At 41.9% G+C, this 22,619-nt stretch overlaps 1 protein-coding gene across 3 annotated transcripts in view; it reads left to right on the top strand.

Moving 5' to 3' along the window:
- The window catches only part of LOC113446513 (transmembrane protein 132B), a 209,520-nt gene that overhangs the window by 173,989 nt on the left and 12,912 nt on the right, over window positions 1-22,619 (top strand). Inside the window, exon 5 of one of the 3 annotated variants that reach the window (XM_087913473.1) lies at window positions 10,715-10,858. In XM_087913473.1, the coding sequence (XP_087769599.1) occupies window positions 10,715-10,858 (144 nt within the window). The other 2 variants (XM_087913474.1, XM_087913475.1) reach the window with 2 other exon arrangements.

Genomic DNA, 22,619 nt, shown 5'->3' with positions numbered 1-22,619 from the left:
AAGTAACCAAGGAGAGAAGCAACCTGGAATTAAGGAGAAACTCCCTAACAGTGAGGACAATCAACCAGTGGAACAGCCTGCCACCAGAAGTTGTGGCTGCTCCATCACTGGAGGTTTTTAAGAAGAGACCGGACAGCCACTTGTCTGAGATTGTATAGGGGGCTGGACTAGAAGACCTCCAAGGCCCCTTCCAGCTCGATTCTGATGGATAGAGAACAAAACTATTCCAAATGTTTCTGCAATTCTCATAACGGGGGAGATGTTTGCGCAAGCCAGCAGCACATTTTGGAATTTTGCAGTATAGAATGCAACTAAAAAGCCACGTGTTGAACCGGGAAATTGGCACTTTGGGGGGAACTGCACTCTGCTCCCCCACTCCAAATGGGTTGAAGTGAAACTTAAAGAGGAGGTAGACAAAAATAGTTCTGGAAAGATGTTTCTATCCTCAAAAAATCCTAACCACTTCTAAGGGCCAATATACACTGCTCAAAAATAAATAAATAAAGGGAACACTTAAACAACAAAGCTTTCTCCTCTCCCTCCCTGACATGTCATTCTTTCCAGAGGTCTCAACAATCTCGGAGATCAAATCTTTTCTAAACAAAGATGATTAAAATGATGGTTTGTCCTTAATTCTGATCTCAACAGTCTGTAGAGAGTCTAAGTTATCTAGGTCATGGTTGTCCCAAAGGTGTTTTTTCAGGAGGCAATCGGACTTTCTTATTTTTTCTTTCTTTTGAAGACGCTTCGCTTCTCATCCTAGAAGCTTCTTCAGCTCTGACTGGATGGTGGGGAATGGAAGGATTTGCAGACAGCCGGTCATTGGCATCCTTTGAGAGGGTTGTTGTGGCCACTTGGAGGTTTATCTGTGTCCTCAGGGTCACCTGAGTAGGGATCCTGGTTCTGCAATATTTTTTTTCTTTTTTTTTCTGGAAAAGAACGATCTGAACACTTGATGACTTCATGAACACATCTCTAGTTTTCTTGACGGTGTGTTCTAATTCTCTTCCACAGGCAGGTTTTATTTGAGTTCCTAGTTTATCCTGCATAACTAGGATTTTGTAGTGGTCTTCCATTCAAGTATTAACCAATTCTGAGTTTGCTGAGTTTTCAAAAATTGGCTGAAGTCAGATAGATGTTGCCATGTAGGTAATCTGCCAAGCCTGTTGGTTGGTACTCAATTTTGGCTTCTTCGTCGCCTCTGTGCGTCGAGAGTTAATGCCTTGCAATTAAACCAAATAGCCCCCCCTCCCCTTTCATACCATGGACGGGGGAAAAAAAAAGTTTCTTTTCATTTCATGAATGCATAATCTCATTTATAAATTCCCCCAATTATTGGCAATAAACGTGGCAGCCTTTAAACTGCATCTTGGCAGCACGCGAGAGCAAATTGTTTAAGCGCAGAGGCCAAAGTGGCAAGTTGAAAATGTGTACACACCACTTCCGGCTCACAATGGTCAGAGTGGCAGAAAAATAAATATAGCTTTTTTTGTGTGTTTACTTTTTGCTCAAAATTGCCCTTCATTAATATGTTTGATTTGAATCCTGAAAACACCATTCAGCCCAGAGGAGAAAGTACGCTAAAGAGAAATTACGGTGGCTTATTATCATTTTAGCAAAGCATCTAATTTAGATATTAAGCTTCTTTAACAGATGTACGTTGCTTTGCTCTTTGAACGTGAGGGGTGCAGGAGTGGGGAGCAGAGGGCAGGAAATAATCGAGTAAAAGAAGGGAGTTGAGCGCACACTCCCCCTACACAAGCACACGGATGTCTTCCTCTATTATTTGTGCGAGTTGACAAAACAGCATATTTACATTTCATTAGACACACACCTTACAGAAGAAAGGCCCATCATAACAGAAATAGGTCGATGTCACAGTCATGAAAGAATTCCATTTTTCTCTAAGGAGTAAGACATAAATAATCCAGATCCATTAGGTCTCTTCTTCACCAGCTATTTCAAGTTAAAAAAAAAACCCACCATCTTACGTTGTGGTAGAATTTGCCGGCTAAATAGGAGAGGTCTCCGGCTCTCTTTCTTGATTGGCAATAATTTTATCTGGTTTTTATCAGACCACTATTTGATTGACTTCTTCAAGTTGTCACACCAGGAGATGTCTTTGTAAGTATGGTAGTTGTCAAGGCAAATCACGAACTTGAGACTGGGCTCCTTCTCAAAGATCTTCACTGAGTACCTCACATCGGCACGGCTTCGATGGAAAACCAATTCTAAATCTTTTCCCGCGGTTTCAGTACAATGAACTATGAAGTAACCCCATGCTCAATTGTCACAGGACCTTCATCGCTGGAGGCTTTCAAGAAGATATTGGACTGCCATTTGTCAGAAATGGAGTAGGGCAGGGTCTCCTGCTTGGGTGGGGGGGTTGGACTAGATGACCTACAAGGTCCCTTCCAATTCTGTTACTGTAATCTAATCTTATTTGATAGAGTGTTTTTCTTCCTAGTGTTTTTTGCGGGGAGGTATCAGAACTTGGCCCTTAGTCCTTCTGCATCTATGCCATTTTGATTTACTGCTCCAAAGCTAATCCTGGTTGCTGTGGGTTAGGTTGAGGTCCATCTTGCCAGCTTTGTACAAAGCCACTAGTCCACCTGTTGTCGGTACGGTTCCTGCAGAATTCCCCTTGTCCAGTAGCGCTTGATAAACCCTGATCACTTGGGCCTGGTGCCACGCTTGCTGATTTAATAGAGTAGCTTCATTAATGTTCTGTTTAGATACTGTGGGTAATCCCGATTCTTGGCTGATCCGTCCATTGTGTTAATGGAGAAGAAGAGAAGCAATCGACATTTGGATTGGATTTTGAACAAAGCTTCTTTTTTGGGGGGGTGGGGGAAGGAGGAACCTCCTGGCCCCATTTGACCGCAGCAGCCACCTGACAGTCAGTTCATCTTCAGGTGCCCATAAAGGCTTAAATAAAGCCATTATTCCCTGCGGTGACTCTCCATTCTTCCTCTAGAGTTTTCCTCTCGGTGGTCTAATCAGCTTTAGGTTTTAATTAAGCAGCTGTCATTGGCTTCCGAGTTCTGTTGTGACCTGCTGTTGTATTAAATTTTAATGGAGCCCAGGATGAATCTGAAGTAGGTGACTTCAGACAACAAAGGAAGATCATTAGCAGGTTACAGTTGTAATTAAGAAGAGGCCGGCGAAGCACTAATCCAGCCCCATTCAGGGGAAGAATGAGGAATAAGCAGAGAGGTCATTACTATGGCGGGACAGGGCTGGTCCTCTCCCTTCTGACTGGGGGATACATTCATGTTCAAAGTGTGCTTTTTAATCTACATATATAAAAGCAAAATGCCCCTCACACATCATCACAAAATCTCCAGTACTGTAAAGCCTACAAACTGGAAATTTTGGCACGCATGTTCATCTTGGCTTCTAGGTGCTCACTAAGAAAGGATTTTTCGAAATGACCATCACACCATTAATATTTCCATTATTATTATTATTATTATTATTATTATTATTATTATTATTATTACGCTCTGATGCTAAGGAGTTCTACTCCCCCTCCCCACCTGAAAAGAAATCTCTTCCAAATGCAAAACACAAGCAGAGGAGAGGAGTCTCAGTTTCACAGCACCAAGCAGCTTTAGTCCAGAACAGTTGAGCTAAGCCACGCCCAGGCTCCTTGCTGTCTCCTCCTTGCTCACACAGCAAATACTCTTTCAGTTTCCAAACAGCCCTCAACTCTCTCACACACTGACAGGACGCTAGCCAGAGGAATACCGATGGATGCTGATGGGCAGAGGCACAATTTTTTCCCCCTTATTTTCCTTCCCAATAACTAAGCCCGACCACATAGTTTCGTTGTGATTTCTAACTTATCTATGGGACATGTCTTCTGCAAAGTCTGGATGCATGAATTTAATCTCCGTCCCACTTCCGTTTCAAATATATTCTATTAAAAATCCCTGCTGTTTGTACATGGAGATTCTCCGTCATCCAGGCCATAGTTGTCCCAAAGGTGTTTTTTCGAGAGGCATCTGGAATTTCTCCTTTTTTTTTCTTTGAAGACATTTCGCTTCTCATCCAAGAAGCTTCTAAGAATCCTTCTGTTCCCCACCATCTAGTCAGAGCCGAAGAAGCTTCTTGGATGAGAAGCGAAACGTCTTCCGAGAAAAAAAAGCAGAAAGTCCAGTTGCTTCTTGAAAAAAAAAAAACCTTTGGGACATCCCTGCTGTTTGCTTTCTTTTTCTTTTCAAATTTTTTCCCTCTGTCGATCATTTTCAAAGAGCATGAATGTTCTTTATGTGCCACTTCCTGAACCTTGGTCTTTCCCCGATATCTGCCTTGTGGCTTGCAACATTATCCATTCTGTGGGTGGAAAACGACCCTTAGAAGTCTTATAGCTGGTTGGTAACTGGGTTAGGAGATAGGCCAGGATAGACAGAACAAAGCCAAGCAAGGATTATGGGTTCAATGATATGCCGTAAGCGTCAGCGTTCCAACTAAATGACTCCAAACCAATAAACTCCAAGATAAACATTTCCCTAAAGTTCCATTTTATTAGAGTTGTCGCATCTGGGAAAACCCAAATATGAGAGTTCCGAGTTTTCCCTTCCCAAAAGAGAAATCCAAGATCCACCCCCCTGTGTCCATCAGCCCATCACATGGTCCAATCAAATCTTTACCCCAACTGGAGACATCCCTCCAGTCACTCCCTTCCAGCTGCAGGGCAACATGTCCTTGACTCTCTGAGAAAGGAATGTTGTTGAGTCTAATCTTCCACCTCTCTATGAAATCCCCCCTCCCAAATTCCCAGGCACTGAATGTGGCAGCCTCGAAGCTTCCAAGAAAAATGGCTTCCAAGGCTGACAGTAAGTTGAGGACTAGCTGCCTTGCAGGTCTCTAAAATGCTTTGAATTAAATTTCAACTTGGGACAGATGGATCCATTCAAGGCTTCTGAAATGTCCAACTGAATCTTGCCCAGACCAAGAGACCAAAAATAATATTTTGACTTGACTATTTGGTAAAATCTTTGCATTCATTTCTAATTCCACCATAGGTCCCCCAACACACTTCCTCTCTTCTCCTCCCTCCCTCCCTCTCTTTTCTCTCTCCTAGATTTGCAGATCAAGGCTGTGTTTGTTTGTTGGTAAAAACAATCTGTCGGCCTACTGAGATGACATGATACTTGATTCCAGCATCTCAAAGTCTGACTCGCATGCTGTTCAGAGCTCTGCTGCTCATATTATCCATCTTCCTAACTGGTTTGAATCCTCGCCAAGCTTGTTCAATGATATCCTCTTGCCTGGATGTTCCCCTGTCCGAACCCTGAAAGCTTTTAGAGAAATGTCTGCATTTCAAGAAAGTGTTCTAACAAGCAGCTCCCTTTCCTTACCTTGGCGGAATCCTGTCGGGAAACTGCCAGCCAGGTCAAGCGGGGACCTAGCCTGGAGTCCCTGAGCAAGAGGCAGTTCCATGAAACCTGGTTGTTCCCAGGGAAAGGCAGACTGTCTGGAGAGAGTCTTGTAAGTTAGGTAGAACTTCTGTGAACTTCATTTAAAAGAGAGGATGAGTCATAGCCAATCTTTTTCCATTTTCATGTGGAGCCAAATGCAGAACTATATAATCTTTCCATTTGTACTACTTATCTCCCTATACCACTTGTGTGTGTGTGTGTGTCTATGAGAAACAGTGTGTGAGTTAGAAGGAGAGAGATTGAAACAAAGGAACAAAGGAAGAAGGAAGGAAGGAGAGGAAGAAAGGAGCAGAGGGAGGGAGGAAGGTGGGAGGGAGAGAGAAAGGAAGGAGGGAGGGAGGGAAGAAGGAAGGAGAAGGGAGGGAGGAAGTGGGACGGAGGGAAGGAGGGAGGAAGGGAAAGAAGGAGGGAGGGAAGGAAGGAAGGAAGGAAGGAGAAAGGAAGGAGGAAGGGATGGAGGAAGTAGAAGGGAGGGAAGGAAGGAGACCAACCTGCTTGGGGAGTAAATATGATGCTTTCTGGATGCCTGGATAATGAAACATATTAATATTTTACAGAAATGCAGATCTAACTTCTTTATTGTGCTGCCACTATATTAAAACGGGCGAACAACAATCCCACTGATGGCAAGGCATTTCCTCTTTTGCATTCTTCGTCTTCTTTTTAAAGAAAAACCTTGTCCTCTCTGTGCCAGATGTCAGCTGGGAAGGGATAAACCCCCTAAGTCCTGATGAACATAATGCATTGGGGAGTGGGGTGGAGAAGAGCAAAAAGAGGCGCGAAACATCTGGTACGCATCCTCCGCGATGTGGAGCAAAGAATGCCTTGTTTTCCTTTCTTGTACCCTTCTTCTTTTCAAAGCTCATCCCTATTTATCCGCAGCCTGGAGCCAGATGTTTAAATCCTTTGGAAATCAAATGCTAAACCACATATTTCTGCATGGGGCGGGGTGGAAATGATGTGCAGATTGCAGGGAGCGCACGTGAAAGGAACACAAAATGTGGGTTTCAGTGCCTGTGAAGATAATGGGCTCCCGTTGATCAGAGTAGCAGAACCCGGGATATGATCAACAGAGGAAGCTATTCGTGTGTCCAGCATCTTGGCAACTCTTCCCTAAACCCTTTAAAGTGGAGGAACCAAGGATCCAAGTGGACCTTTTATTTGCTAGCTAAGATATAAAGCTATTGTGTAGCATCTATGTTCGGAGGATGTGCTTAGCTGGGTCAACAGGAGACTTAAGTTTAATGTGTCATGTGAACATCGTAAACTGGACAGCATTAGAGCTACAGAAATTATGACTATTTAGGAAGCATCTCCCTGAATGTCTTCCACAGAGGTATTCCTAGAACAGCCCAACAAAACAACGCACAGTGACTGGGGCAGAGGTGGTGTTCAGCCAGTTCTGACAAGTTCTGGAGAACTGGTAGCGGAAATGTTGAGTAGTCCGGAGAACTGGCAAATCCCACCTCTGACTGTTCCCGCCCCCATCTCTTCTCTGCCTCCTGAGTCCCAGCTGATTGGCTGGGTCTTCTTTGGTTGCCCTGCACAGGAGAACCGAGCTGGAAAGCAGGTTAGTGGGGTAGGGAGGGAATGGAGATTTTGCAGTATCCTTCCCCTACCACACCCACCAAGCCATGCCCACCAAGCCACGCCATAACCACAGAACCGGTAGTAATAAAAAAAATGAATACCACCACTAAAGGGGAAGGAAGAAAGGAAGGAAAGGAATGGAAGAGAGGAAGGAAAGAGGAAGGAAGAGAGGAACAAAAGGAAAGGAAGCAGAGGTGATATTCAGCAGGTTCTGACCAGTTCTGGAGAACCCGTAGCGGAAAGAATACAGGAAATAGGTACAAATAAATGGGGACAATAGGACAGGGATGGTAGGCAGGATGGTGCAGTTATGCACAACCCTTACAGACCTCTTAGGAATGGGGGAGGTCAATAGTGGATAGTTTGAGGTTAAAGGAATGGGGGTTTGAGGATGTAACAGGTAGCGCATTCCAGGCATTGACTACTCAGTTGCTGAAGTCATACTTTCTGCAATCAAGTTTAGAGTGGTTTACATTGAGTTTGTATCTGTTGTGTGCTCTTGTAATGTTACGGTTGAAGCTGAAGTAGTCATTACCTGGTAGGATATTGTAGCAGATAATTTTGTGTACTAGGCTTAAGTCTAACCGTAGGCGGCATAGTTCTAGGTTGCCCAAGCCTAAAATTTCAAGCCCAATGGTGAAGGATATTCTGTTGCGAGCAGAGGAGTGTAGGACTCTTCTCGTGAAATACTTCTGGACTCACTCAACTGTATTAATTAATACTAGATGACCTATAATTCTGTTAATCTAATCCAATATATGCACACCCGCACACATAGATGCACATATCTATAGCCGTTACAGTGATATATATACACACATAGGCATCCACATATAGTTATGCGCTCATACGTGGAAAAGATTGCCAAACGTATTGGCAATTTGTCTTTATTTGTGGGCCTCCTCCTCAAAATGTCAGCCTCTTTCTGGATGCATCTCTTGCAAATGTTTGGTCCAGACTTCTATTCCGAAGAGCGATGCATGTCAAGGACCTTGTTTGTTGTGGCAACGCATGCCACAACGGAGCCCGGCTTGGCATGCGAGTCAATGCGCTCTTATAAACCAGGCTGTTTCTTTTCCAACTTTAATAGGCTGGATGGGTTGATTCCCCCATTCCAGTGGCAGATGGCACTTGAAATAGAGTGTTCTTCCTTTTTTTTTCTTTTTTTTGTAGCCACCGATAGGGCTGTAGCGAGTTGCAAAAGAATCGTTAGTCCCCGTGAGATCCAGTTCCCGTGCCTTAATTGCAAATATTGCTTTCCCGGATCAAATGCCTTAATTCAAGTTTTTATCAAGGATTCTTGTCCTTCATTTTGCACCTCTCATCCTCTGCCTACGTCCTGATGAGAGCAGGGAGCTGCCGTAATTAATCAAATCGCATCCATGGTGATGTGTCAATGAATTCCCTGTTAATGGACTCATTAGCAGGCTGCATCTGAGAATGTGTCGAGGAAAAAGCATCGATAGCTTTTCAGAACGTTGGGAGGAAAAATATATATATCTATGACTTCATGGCCCTGAGAACATCTCCAAGTGACATTTGTCGATGAAGCAGAAAATATATGTGTTTTTAAATTAGTAATTGGTATCCCCGGTGTTGTTGTTGGTACCACAATGATTGGAAGAAGAGAATGTGGGATTTGCTTGCTGAGTTGTTGTTTCGGCACAGAAGGGAAAAGTTTGATGGTAAACTTCTGCAATGGGGAATTTAGAAATCAAAGAATAAGAGAGATAGGAAGCCAGTGATCATTCTGCCATTTCAGCAATCTAAGGCTGAGAGATAATCTGGTCCCAAAGAATCACAAGGATTAGGTTTAAAGGCAACCTGGAGAAACTGCCCTGTGTAATCCTGAATCCTACTGATATGGGAAATAAACTAGCATTATTGTCCATGGATGGTGTGTCAGGTTCCAATTATTATTTTTTCAAATATGTTTTTTTTTTATTTTTCAATATAAACATACATATTTTGTGGGCATTGCATTGACTGGGTCACATCTTTTTTAAACAACAGTAATAATACAAAAATATGTGTAATTCTAATCTTCCAACTTCAACTATGTTAGTCTCTTTTCGTAACCCATTTCTCATTTTCCCATTAATTCATTTAAACACAAATAACATTTCTTTGCTCCCTGTATTTATAGTCCCTAAATACTACTATTTAATTTTTTTTTTGAGAATTATTCATAGTCTCGCAATAACTTCAATATTCCAAATGTCAGGTTCCAATTAATGTACCCATCACAAACAGAACTTCGAGGCAATCTGGTTCCTGAAAGAACAGGTTTATTCAGACACATCATCTTGGCACAAACTGGTGGAAAGCCAGAACTGAAGGTTCCCACGCTTTCTACTACATTAAAAGTTTCTTGTTTTCTCAAAACAGTATATCACATTGTCCAATCGGGATACTGGCTGGTTGCTTGGTGACTTCTTTCCTCCTCCTCCTCCTCTGGCCAGCCAGCCATTGGAATGTCTCTGACTCATAAGAGAGCTATGTTGTTCTGGCTGTAAAACTCCATCTCTTTACTCTCTACTCTCCCCCTTCAACTCCAAACTGGGTCAACTTGAAGCCATGTGAGAATAAACCCCGACAGAAACAAAAGCTCCCATTCTTGAAAGAGAGATACCTGGAAAATACCCTGTATTTGGAAATGGAAATTTATATAAAATAAGGAAAATAAAAAGATGAAAGGAAAGGGAAATGAAAAGATGAAGGGAGAGAGGGAAGTAGAGTGGAGTGGAAAGGGGTAGAGAAGAAGGAAGAAAAGCCAAGGGAAAAGGAGAAGGAAGGAGAATGGAAGGAGAGGGAAGGAGAGAGGGAAATGGAGGGGAGGAGAGGAGTAGGAGAGGGAAGGAGAGAAGAGGAGAGAAGAGGGGGGAGAGGAGAAGAGGAAAAGGGAGGAGAAGGAAAGAGAGGGAAGTAGAGAGGGGAAAGGAGTGAGATAATTATACAAAAGTATGAAAATAAAGGTTATAACTATGACGTACAACAGTATGCACTTAAAAGGGACTATAAATGTATGATTAAGAGAATATTGGTTATAACCAGGGTGTATAACATGATGTATATTTAAAAAGGATGGGATACAGCAAGAGTGAAAATGCACTACAAGAAAAATGTACAATATAAAGATATTTTTATATAAAAAAAGAAAGAAACAAAAGCCCCCACGAAAAGGGACCGGCCACAGCCAGATCAGCTTCAGGCTTGCCCGGGTGGTGGAAATATGACAGGGGAAAGACCATTTCTACATGAGATGAGACTTAAAAGGACTATGGTCCAGCTCAGTGGAATTCTGCATCCTTCCATCAGTGGATGGATGCAGAATTGGGAGAAGTTACTTCGAACACCTAGTTTCTGATTCTGGCACGACAGGTTTTTTAAAAACATCTCACCCATTCCTTTCTGGTGGTGTTGAGAATCCCAGATTGTTGAGGGCACTGCTGGACTTAGCAAAGATCTTGCAGGAAAGATCTCCAGATCTTTATGATTTCTACCAAACGATACTGAGGTTGAATCTCACCTTCATTATGAACAATAGGTGTTCTACAAGTTTATTGTGAGGATGAAAATTGGATAGAGGGGCCTTAACTATGTCTCTGCTTCATCTTAACTCTTCTGATGGTGCTTCCTTTATGGACTTTCGTTTCCTTCTTTGTATGCCTGAATAGGATACAGAGATCCTCAACACAGCCATCCTGACAGGCAAGCCAGTGTCCATCCCTGTGAAAGTGGTTGCCATTGAAGAAGATGGATCCATCAGAGACATCTCCAGCTCCACTGAATGCAAATCGGCTGATGAAGATGTCCTCAAGGTAAGGCTGCTTCTTGAAACTGGAAACATCCCAGGGATGGTTTAGTCTGATGCTTATCAAAGGCTGAAACTGTCTTATAAATCAACAATTTACTTAACCAACCCCTGGATGATGTATGTCACTATCTCTAGAACCTTCATGGAGGACACACCTTCTCTCCTGCTTTTAAATATAATTAGCAGGGAGTGCTATCACCATCATACTTAACATTAGCAACATTAGCATTGATGATGTTCCCTAGTTGGGTAATGAAATGTCAACAAGAAAACAAGCAAGTTCAGAAAGCATCAAGGACCTCACAGGCAAGGAAGAGTCAATATGAATTCCAAAATGGATAGCTCCAATTTGACTATCCATCCATCCATCTATCTATTCATCTCTCTCACTCGCTCTTACTCTCTTCTGCATCTATCTATCTATCTATCTATCTATCTATCTATCTATCTATCTATCTATCTATCTATCTATCTATTTATCCATCTCCATCCATCCACTCACCCACAGTGGTACATCTGCACTCAATGCTAATTGGTTCCAGGAGGCATGATGAGAACCAAAAATGATGAGTACTAAATAATTTTTTCCCACAAGGAATAATGTAGTGAGTCATAAAGCAGCCAACACCGACAAGTTCTACATTGTGTATTAAATATCAAATAAATGATGAGTACTGGGGCAAAATTCTCACTTCAGAATGTTTTGAGTAATAAATGTTTTGAATAATAAATTCGATGAGTTTCAAAACAGCTGAGTACCAAGGTACCACTGTATACATTTTGCAGGTATATCTGTATTAATGAGAGCATGTATGAATATATCTATCCATCCACCCATCCGTCCATCCATCCATCCATCCTGTTTCTGCAGGCATTATCTTTGTTGCTACCTCTCCTCTCATTCTTACTGAAACCAACGTGCATTTATCGAAGCCAAGGATGTCCTGGTAGTATAAGAGTCACCCATTCACCCCCCTGAACATCTAAGTCACATCAGCTAACAAATTTAATACCATTGTTAATCCCAGCCAGGTCTAAATATAGTGTGCAAACATGCCAAGTTCTCATTCCTTCATGAGGTAAGATGATAACAGCAACTAATGCCTCTTTTCATTGACACAGAGAAGTGCATGCGTTGACACTGGTATGGTGACAAAACTTATTATTTTCATCCAGGCTTTCTCTCCAGTGTAGATGTCTGTCACCACGGGGGACCGATCAGTTAATTATGTGATTATCTGATTCAAATTGACATAGGGAATGAAGAGGTCTTGAACTGAGTGGGAGATGTCATTCCAACTTCTTCCGTTGCTGCACGATTCAGCTGCTGATCTTTGCTTCTTACCCAAAACGCTTTCTTTCACACTCCCAAGTTCTATGATTTGCTTGGATTTCTCCTCCCTTCCTCTCATCACATCATTATGGCAACGAGGGACGTGTCAAGATACGTTCTGTGGACCTTTCGTGGTGTTAATTGAGTTTTTAATTCCTTTTTTTAAAAAAAACCTGGCTTATTCAGGTGTGACTGAGCACCAAGTTTAAACATCTCGGGAAATGCTATTAAAAAAGAATTAGGTGCCTGATCATATTACTACCTTTGCAAAACAAGGGAATGGCTGTGTTTCTAGACTTGTGGAACTGTCTGGTTCGCATGCATGTAGCAGAGGTGGTATTCAGCCGGTTCTGACCGGTTCTGGAGAACTGGTAGTGGAATTTTTGAGTAATTTGGAGGACCGGCAAATATCACCTTTGACAGGCCCCAAGCCCATCTCTTCTCTGCCTCCCATTGAGTCCCAGCAGATCGACTGGGTCTTCTTTGGTTGCCCAGCACAGGAGAACAGAGCTGGAAAGCAGGTTAGTGGGGTGGGGAGGGAATGGGGATTTTGCAGTATGGCCTTCCCCTGCTACACCCACCAAGCCAAGCCACACCCACAGCTGATTGGCTGGATCTTTTTGGGTTGCCCTGCACAGGAGAATGGAGCTGCAAAGCAGGTTAGTGGGTGGGGAGGGAATGGGGATTTTGCAGTATATCCTTCCCCTGCCACGCCCACCAAGCCACGCCCACAGAACCAGTAGTAAAAAATTGAATCCCACCATTACCATGTGGGTTTTTGAATAATACAGACATGTTTTGTGGACATTTGGAAACATGCGTATAAAACATACACAGGTCGTCCTTGACTTACAACCACAATGGAGTCCAGACTTTCCATCTTATGTCCTGATGGCTGTAAGCTGAGACACCTATGTGACTTGAGTTTATGACTCTTTCCACCCCCCCCTTTTTTTTGCAGCGATTGTTAAGCAAGTTAGTGGTAATGCATTTGTTAAGCAAACACACTATCTGCAATGATTGGAGTTATTTTTTCCCCATCCACAGAAAGCAAACATCAGTTTCTGCCAAAAACATCATAAATTGCGGGGAAATAACACCGCAAACTGCCATAAATGTGAGCTAGTTGCCAAGCATTCAAAATGCAATCATGTGACTTTTGGGGGGAAGGCAGCCATTGGAACTTTTAATCCAGTTTGTAAGTATCTTTTGGGGGGACGGGGTCCATCATATCTTTGAACAGTCACTAACTGGCCATAAGTCGAAGAACACCTGTGTAATAGTGAGATCCTTAGTTTAAAAAAAAGGCTGTTTTTTTAAAAAAATTAAACAGAAAAAGATCGATGTCTACGTAAACAGTGTGTTATCTGGGTACAGTTAGTTTTAAGAAGTAATAATCACCATGATAATAATATTCATAACATTAATAATGATCCTATATTAATAATAATATTTGCTTATCCGTTTTAGTGAACCTTCCTTATGGGTTCCTTAAGGCTGTTGATAAACCTAGGAAAGGTAGCTGGGAAAGAAAGAAATTATCTGGGGAATTGAAAATCCAGGACCCAATTTTTATAGGCAACTGTTCGAATCCTGGCTCTCATTTTTACATCTGGAGTGTTTGGTCTTTTCCTTTCCTACCCCTTGCCAAGCAAGTTGAGGTGATAAGCCCCATCAGGGAAGCTGCCTATAATTGCCTAATTTCGTGCTTGTTTATCCCATTAATTTCATCCCTTGTTGTTCTTTTCTAATTACTGAAATGTGCCATGTCCTCTCGCCCATAATGGATGGCGTGGCGCTCTTGACCTCTGATGCCTGCTTAGTTGATCTTGATGAAGTAGATTGGAAGACGGTGCTCCAGAAAGGAGCCAAGAGGTTGTCCTCTGGGAAAGGAGACGAGTGGATTTGTCTCTGGGCCTGGAAATCCTGATGCCAGCCCTCCTTGACTTCTCAGAAGAGCAGCCCATGTATTGGCTTGTCTTGTGTCCACCTCAGTGGGCCAAGATTCAAATGCTCTTCTCTGTTAACTATTGGAATCCTTGCAAGCGTGTCTTTGCTTCTAGAGTACGAGGAGGAGGGCGGGGAAGGGAAGGGAGAAAGAAACGAAGGAAGGAACAAAGGAAGGAAGGAAGGAAAAAAGAAAGAAAAGGGAGGAAGGGAAAGGGAAAGGAAAGGAAGGAGGGATGGAAGGAAGGGAAAGGAAGGGAGGGAGGATGAGAAAGGAAAGAAGGAAGGAAAGCAGGAGAAAGAAGGAAGGGAAAGGAAAGGGAGGAAGGAAGTAGGAAGGAAGGAAGGAAGGAAGGAAGGAAGGAAGGAAGGAAGGAAGGAAGGAAGGAAGGAAAGCAGGAGAAAGAAGGAAGGGAAAGGAAAGGGAGGGAGCAAGTAGGAAGGAAGGGGGAAGAGGAAAGAAAGGGAGGGAGGGAGGGAAGGAGGGAGGATGGAAAAGAAAAGAAGGAAGGAAGGAAGGCAGGGGAAAGAAGGAAGGATGGGAAAGGAAAGGAAGGAAGACGGAAGGAAGGGGAAAAGAAAAGAAAGGGAGGGAGGGAAGGAAGGAAGGGAAAGGAAGGGAGGGAGGATGGGAAAGGAAAGAAGGAAGGAAGGAAGAAAGGAAAGAAGGAAGGAAGGAAGGAAGGAAGGAAAGCAGGAGAAAGAAGGAAGGGAAAGGAAAGGGAGGGAGCAAGTAGGAAGGAAGGGGGAAGAGGAAAGAAAGGGAGGGAGGGAGGGAAGGAAGGAAGGAGGATGGAAAAGAAAAGAAGGAAGGAAGGAAGGCAGGGGAAAGAAGGAAGGATGGGAAAGGAAAGGAAGGAAGACAGAAGGAAGGGGAAAAGAAAAGAAAGGGAGGGAGGGAAGGAAGGAAGGGAAAGGAAGGGAGGGAGGAAAGACGGGAAAGGAAGAAGGTAAGACGGGAAAGGAAAGAAGTAAGGAAAGCAGAGGAAAGAAGAAAGGAAGGGAAAGGAAAGAAGAAGGAAGAAAGGGGAAAAGGAAAGGAAGGAAGGAAGGAAGGAAGGAAGGAAGGAAGAAAGAAAGAAAGAAAGAAAGAAAGAAAGAAAGAAAGAAAGAAAGAAAGAAAGAAAGAAAGAAAGAAAGAAAGAAAAAGAATGAAAGAAAGAAAAGAATTTTCTACTAATATTTTGAGAACCCTCCATGGCCAAATCCTAACTCCGCCCTAATTACGGCTCCCAAGAGTCACTCCTCCCACCTAAGCTCATTGTATTGTTTAACTTGACCCAGCCCTCCAAATGTGCCGGAAGTTGCAGCTGGAGTTATTGGATCTGCTCTTCCAAGGAGCTGCAATCAACCGTGAGATTCCCTCTGCTCCGCACACCGGCGCTCTAATCAGATTCTCCTCAATTTTGCGTGAGCGAAAGTGTTCAGGACTTAATTTACGACACCTGCTTTGGGGTGATACCGCTGGTGAAGTGCTCCCTGGGGACACATCAGTGACACTGACGACAGCAAGCCATCAGTCTGACAAGAAGATGTCATTCTGAAGTAGCGGAGGCTAATTTATGTGACATAAAAGCTCTTTCCTTTTGACAGATCCCCAATTCCATTTCCCCCCCACCCCCTCCTGATGCAGAAGTTGTGGAGAATATGTCATAACAATTATGGTTCCTGATCCTGTTGCTATTCGCTTTTGTCTAAATTGTGCAGCAGGAGGTTTAAACACTTGCCAAGCTACCTCTAAGATTGCCATGAGGTGCAAATATTGTTGCAAGGATCTAACTGGAGATGGCTTTAGGTTTTATTATTCCAAGCTTTTGGGAACTTCTGTCTCTCCAGAATATGTGTAATGGACTGTTTTACATATTACTGTATTTATATGGTGCCTGGTTGTGTGTAACTTTTAGTTGTTAATTAGGGTGTTGATGGCTGGCTATTAAGTCATAGATTGAGGGTGCTACTACACCCTCAGCTCCTTAAGTACCTGATAAATTGATGACAAATCAGCACTCCTGTTGACTGATAAGGAGGCCCTTCTCTCAGGCTCCAATCATTTCTCTGGCTATTTTTGTCCTGCTCCGCCAACAATTGTAGTAGCTGTGAAATTGAATGCATGTCCCTGTTCATTGCAGTCTGAAGCTACCAATGAGTTTGTGTCTCCTCATTTAACCGCTCACTGGCAACTGTTGTGCCAATCTAGAGTTTATAAGAAGTGAAAGACATCCTTGGGTCTTGTGATGTGTGAGTGGATAAATACCAAGGCAGCTGCAGCTGTCCCTACTGAGCAAGAGATAAAGCAGACAATTAAACTTCAGGATGTTTTGGGTTGTAACACATCCCAGTTTGTCCTTGGCTCCCAATTCCCTGCTTTTGAATACTTTACGTGGTAATCCAGAACTGAAGAAGCTTCTTGGGTGAGAAGCAAAACATTTTCAAGGAAAAACCCAAGAAAGTCCAGGGCTGTCTTAATGCACGGGCCTCACGGGCACTTGCCCGTGGGCCCCACAGCCATAAGGCCCCCATACTAATATCTGTGTGTTAACCCTTCAATGCACCTTGTATCATATAAATACAGCAACGTATTTATTACATTGTACTGCATTTTTTATTTAATAAGGTAAAGGTTCCCCTTGCACATATGTGCTAGTCATTTCCAGCTCTAGGGGCGGTTCTTATCTCTGTTACAAAGCCAAAGAAGAGACAGCACTGTCCAAAGACGTCTCCATGGTCATGTGGCCAGCATCACTACACACCAAAGGTGCACGGAACGCTGTTCCCTTCCCACCAAAGTGGTTGCTATTTTTCTACTTGCATTTTTTAAAGTGCTTTCGAACTGCTAGGTTGGCAGAAGCTGGGACAAGGAAAGGGAGCTCACTCCGTTATGTGGCGCTAGGGATTCGAACTGCTGAACTGCTGACCTTTCTCACGACAAGCTCAGGCATCTTAGCCACTGAGCCACCGAACATATACTAACATGCAAATATATGTTCAATTTTATCGACCATTTACATTTTTATTCCTGTGAGTAGTTGCTGTAGGGGCCCCAGTACACTGCTTTGCTCGGGGTCCATAATGCTGTTAAGACAGCCCCATTTTGGAAAACCACCGTGACCTGCATGGTTGAGAATCTTCACAGAAACGTGACACTTAATTTTGTATTCCATTCGAGTGTCTTACCTGTTTTTGTTTTACTCAGGTTGTATTTTCGAGTTTGTTTTATTGTAAACTGCCTGGAGAGCTTCAGCTCTCAGACTGATGAAACATTTTATTATTATTATTATTATTAAATTTTATTGGTTTTTGAAAACAAACATAAACAAACAAAACATAAAAACATCAAGCTATCTTCCATAGGTGTACATACAGTGTGCCGGTTGGTTTACAAATTGTTTTGTGCTTCCATTTTGCAGTCTTCAATTACAATTACATTACATATAATCTCATATTGTCAATCAAAAACTAAATACCTTAGTATCATTATTAACCAATCATTTGACTATACTTTTGTTCATTCATGTTTTACAAGATAACCATAATTTACTCAATTTATTATATAACAGTTCATATTATCATCCCAAATCTATCCTAAAATCATTTTGTAGTTATAATAAGAAAGAAGTACATCTTTATATATTAATTATTTTCTAGAAATCTACACATTTCATTACTGTACTTTATTATCTAACTATTGATAGAAAAGATCCCAAATTTTATAAAATTGTTTATCCTTTGTTCTCTAATTTCAAATGTCAATCTACTCATTTCAGCACATTCCAATATTTTCTTAATGATTTCCTCCTGTGATGGTATCTTTTCATTTTTCCAGTTTTTAGCAAATACAATCCTAGCTGCTGTTAATACATTTACAATCAAGTATTTCAAGTCTTTACTATATATTTCAGGTAAAATTCCCAATAAAAATATCTCTGGTTTCAAGTCTATATGTTTTTTCGTCATTTTCACCAAACACATGTGGATTTTTTAGTCCAGTATTTTTTGGCATCCGCACAAGTCCACCACATATGTTAAAATGAGCCAGGTGTCTGATGACATTTCCAACATTTTTTGGATTTATTCTTGAACATTCTTGCTATTCTTGTCGGGGGAAAATGCTACCTGTAAAACTTCTTATACAAATTTTCTTTATATGCTGTTGACATTGTCATTTTATAATTTTGAGACCACAATTTTTGCCATTTCTCTAAATCAATCCCATATCCAAAATTCTTCCCCCAAGCAATCATAGTTTCTTTAACTTGTTCTTCTTCTAGTTTAATTTCTAATAGATATCCATGGAATTTTTAAATCACCTTTTCATCAGTACCTGTCAAAATCTTATCTAAGTCAGTCAATTTATCATAGAAACCTTCTGTTTTAGAAACTTTATCATACCTTGAATGTATTTGCGCATATGAAAACCAATTCATCTTCATACCTTGTTCCTCTAATTTTTGCATAGATTTAAGTTCACCCTTTTCATTCAGTATTTCACCATATCTAACTGTTTGTTCCTTTTTGTATATTATAGGATATGAAAATGCTTCAATAGTTGATAACCAGACTGGAATTTTCAAATAACATTGTCTTTTAACCTTCTCCAAGTTTAACCACAGAGACTCCCGTATATGTCTTCTAAAATACCCCTGTGTTTTAGTTCCTTTGTACCATAAAAAAGCATGCCACCCCAACAACAGATCATGTCCTTCTAATGTCAACAATCTAGCATTTCTTAGAGTTATCCATTCCTTAACCCACCTCAGATTTGTAGCTTGGTAGTACAATTCTTAATTAGGCAAACCAAATCCTCCTCTAATTCTAGCATCTTGCAAAAGTTTTAACTTTATTCTCGCTTTCTTACCTTGCCATATATATTTCAACACAATTTTATTTAAATCTTCAAAATAATCTTTTCCAAGCCTAATTGGAATTGTTTGAAACAGATATAAAATTCTGGGTAATATATTCGTCTTGATTGTTGAGATTCTCCCTATTAGTGAGAGTTGTAAGTTTTCCCATTTCGCCAAATCTAGCACTATCTGCTGTTTAAGTTTAATATGATTATTCTCTTTTAATGTGCTACATCTTGCTGTCAAATATATCCCCAGATACTTGATCTTATTCGTGACTTGAATTTTCAGTAGGTCTGCCTGTTCTTCCTTTTGTCTTAATAGCATATTCTTTGTCGAAATCTTTGTCTTATCTTTGTTTATTTTCAAACCAGCCACCTTCCCATATGTCTCTATCTTTTCTATCAATTTTGATGCTGTTTCTAAAGGGTCTTCTAAGATGAAAACCAGATCATCCGCAAATGCTTGCAGCTTAAATTCTTCCTTTTTGATTTTCATTCCTTTTGTATTCTTTTCATCTCTAATATTTCTGTTTAACACTTCCAAAGTTAACACAAACAACAAAGGTGATAGTGGGCACCCTTGTCTTGTTCCTTTTCTTATATTAATAGAGTCTGTCAGCTCTCCCTCTATCATTACTTTTGCCGTTTGCTTATAGTAGACTGATGAAACATTTTAGATCAGGTTCTTTAATGCTCCATGAGAAACGCTGGGGTTACCAACCTCTGACCACCCCCCCCCTACTAATCTTCTAAGTTGAGACAGCTTTACTCGCACTATCTTGGTAATTCTGTATACCCTGTGGCATTGCTGAGCGCCAGTCATAGGGAGAGCGGAGAGGGGAAATCAGGCATTTAAAAAAAAAAAAAAAACCCAACCAACCAACCCTTAGCAACACAACATTTGTACTAGTTCCACCTAATGAAATGCTGATTCCCCCAGAGCAGGTCTGGGATTTGCAATTAAAAATTGATGGAAAATAAAGCTGCACCATCTGACGGGGGATTCGCTGGGTAAACAATGCTTAATCCCGTCTGGGACCCTTGCTCTTAATGAAGAGCCATGCAGATGTTTACTTAAGCTAATGCTTGTCAGTAAGGCTTAATCTGTAAAAAGTGGAAGGATCAAAAGCGCTTAGTCTGGAGTGAGCAGCGGTCTTTATGAAAGGAGAAGTAAGTACCCTTCATCCCCTCTTAGCTCCCAGTAGCAAGTTGGTCTTTGCGGTTCATTTTCAATGGCTACCCAAACATCCGGATGGGATGATATGATGATGATGATGAGGAGGAGGAGGAGGAGGAGGAGAAGGAGGATAATGACAATGGTGATTTTATTCAACCCTGTTTCCTTCTGAAATATAAGTGAGGATTGGCTAACCTTGGGATGATTGGTGGCCTGGTCTTGAGCAAGGAACTGGGTGTGGGGGTGACATGGCTGAACATGAGCAAGGAACTGTCAAATGAATGTTGGAAGTGTACAAGTAAAGAAAAGGGGCTTTTTATCATCTATGGTAGTCATCAGAGGTGGTATTCAGCCGGTTCTGACCAGTTCTGGAGAACCGGTAGCGGAAATTTTGAGTAGTTTGGAGAACCGGCAAATCCCACCTCTGACTAGCTCTGCCCCCATCTCTTCTGTCTCCCATTGTCTTCTTTGGTTGCCTTGCACAGGAGAATGGAGCTGGAAAGCAGGTTAGTGAGGTGGGGAGAGAATGGGGATTTTGCAATAACTGTCAACTCATAAAACATTTTGTATACACTTTTGATAATTGACAACAGAAAGAAGGTGGGGGGGGGGGAGTTTCAAAGACCAGGCAGCAGCGTGGAATCGAAAGTACATTCCATTCATATTTTCCTCGGAGACTGATTAGATGACTGAAAGTTCTGCCCTGCAAAAATCTAATTGGAGAGCATGATGGATGACTCTTGACAATGGATGTTTTTTGTTGGATGATACTTCCAGAGGGGTGGGGGTGGGGGAAAAGCAAGATCAAGGGGGACAACTACAGTGCTGATCTGGCCCTCCAAGAAATCCAGTTTGACACCCCTGTGATAAAGCAAAACCATTTTGGAGTATGATTCTTATTTTAATACGGAAAATTTTTGAAAACAGAGATAAAGATGAAACCAGAACTTTTCCTTTTGTGTCTAATGGAAAAAGACCTGGAGAAAAAAAAAATTGGAACTTTTCTACTATACATGTCAACAGGAGCAAGACTATTGTATGCGCAAAAATGGAAAGACACTTTGATGCCTCCCATGGATGAATGGATGCAGAAGCTGATGGAGTTGGCTGAAATGGCAAAATTGGCTATTTTAATTAAAGAAAAGAAATATAAGAACTTTTGTTTTGGATTTGATGTTAATGCCTTATTTTACTGCAATAGTGAGAATTGGAAGTCAGTGGTTTTTTCTTCTTCTTATCCTCCTTCATTTCTCTTTCCCTTCTTCCGCCCTACCACTTTCCTATTTACTTTTGTATTTTGAATCTTATTTTATCTTATAATCCAATAAAAATGTTAAACTGGACATGAGCAAGGAACTGTGTGTGTCTAATGAAGAGAAGGACTAGGGGTCACATGATAGCAGCTTTTCAATATTAGAGGAGTTGACACAGGGAAGAGGAGGCCGACTTTCCTCTATAGCACTTGAGAACAGGAGAAAAAGCAATGTGTGAAAGATCAAAGAGAGAGAGAGATCCAATCTAGAAAGTTCCTAATTGTGAGGACAATTAACCAATGGAATGGCTTGCCTCCAAAAGTTGTGGGTGCTCTATCACTGGAGGATTTCAAGAAGAGATTGGATAGCCATTTGCCTAGAATGATGTAGGGTCTTCATTGAGCAGGGGGTTGGACTAGAAGACCTACAAGGACCTTGCCACTCTTACTCAGTAAAGGAAGGGAAGAAGAGATTGGATAGTCATTTGCCTGGAATGATACAGGGTCTTCATTGAGCAGGGGGTTGGACTAGAAGACCTACAAGGTCCTTGCCACTCTTATTCGGTAAAGGAAGGGAAGAAGAGATTGGATAGCCATTTGCCTGGAATGATACAGGGTCTTCATTGAGCAGGGGGTTGGACTAGAAGACCTACAAGGACCTTGCCACTCTTACTCAGTAAAGGAAGGGAAGAAGAGATTGGATAGCCATTTGCCTGGAATGATACAGGGTCTTCATTGAGCAGGGGGTTGGACTAGAAGACCTACAAGGTCCTTGCCACTCTTATTCGGTAAAGGAAGGGAAGAAGAGATTGGATAGCCATTTGCCTGGAATGATACAGGGTCTTCATTGAGCAGGGGGTTGGACTAGAAGACCTACAAGGTCCTTGCCACTCTTACTCGGTAAAGGAAGGGAAGAAGAGATTGGATAGCCATTTGCCTGGAATGATATAGGGTCTTCATTGAGCAGGGGGTTGGACTAGAAGACCTACAAGGTCCTTGCCACTCTTACTCAGTAAAGGAAGGGAAGAAGAGATTGGATAGCCATTTGCCTGGAATGATATAGGGTCTTCATTGAGCAGGGGGTTGGACTAGAAGACCTACAAGGACCTTGCCACTCTTACTCAGTAAAGGAAGGGTCTTGACTTTGAGACAGCCTTATTGTCCTCTAATCGATCCTGACCAGCTCAAGGTTGACTCAGCCTTTCAGCCT

The sequence above is a fragment of the Pseudonaja textilis genome, chromosome 15, assembly GCF_049901715.1.
Source record: "Pseudonaja textilis isolate UNSWEBS1 chromosome 15, rPseTex1.2, whole genome shotgun sequence".
Lineage (NCBI taxonomy): Eukaryota > Metazoa > Chordata > Lepidosauria > Squamata > Elapidae > Pseudonaja > Pseudonaja textilis.
The sequence above is the reverse complement of the archived record's forward strand: the minus strand, read 5'-3'. Positions and strand labels throughout refer to the sequence as shown.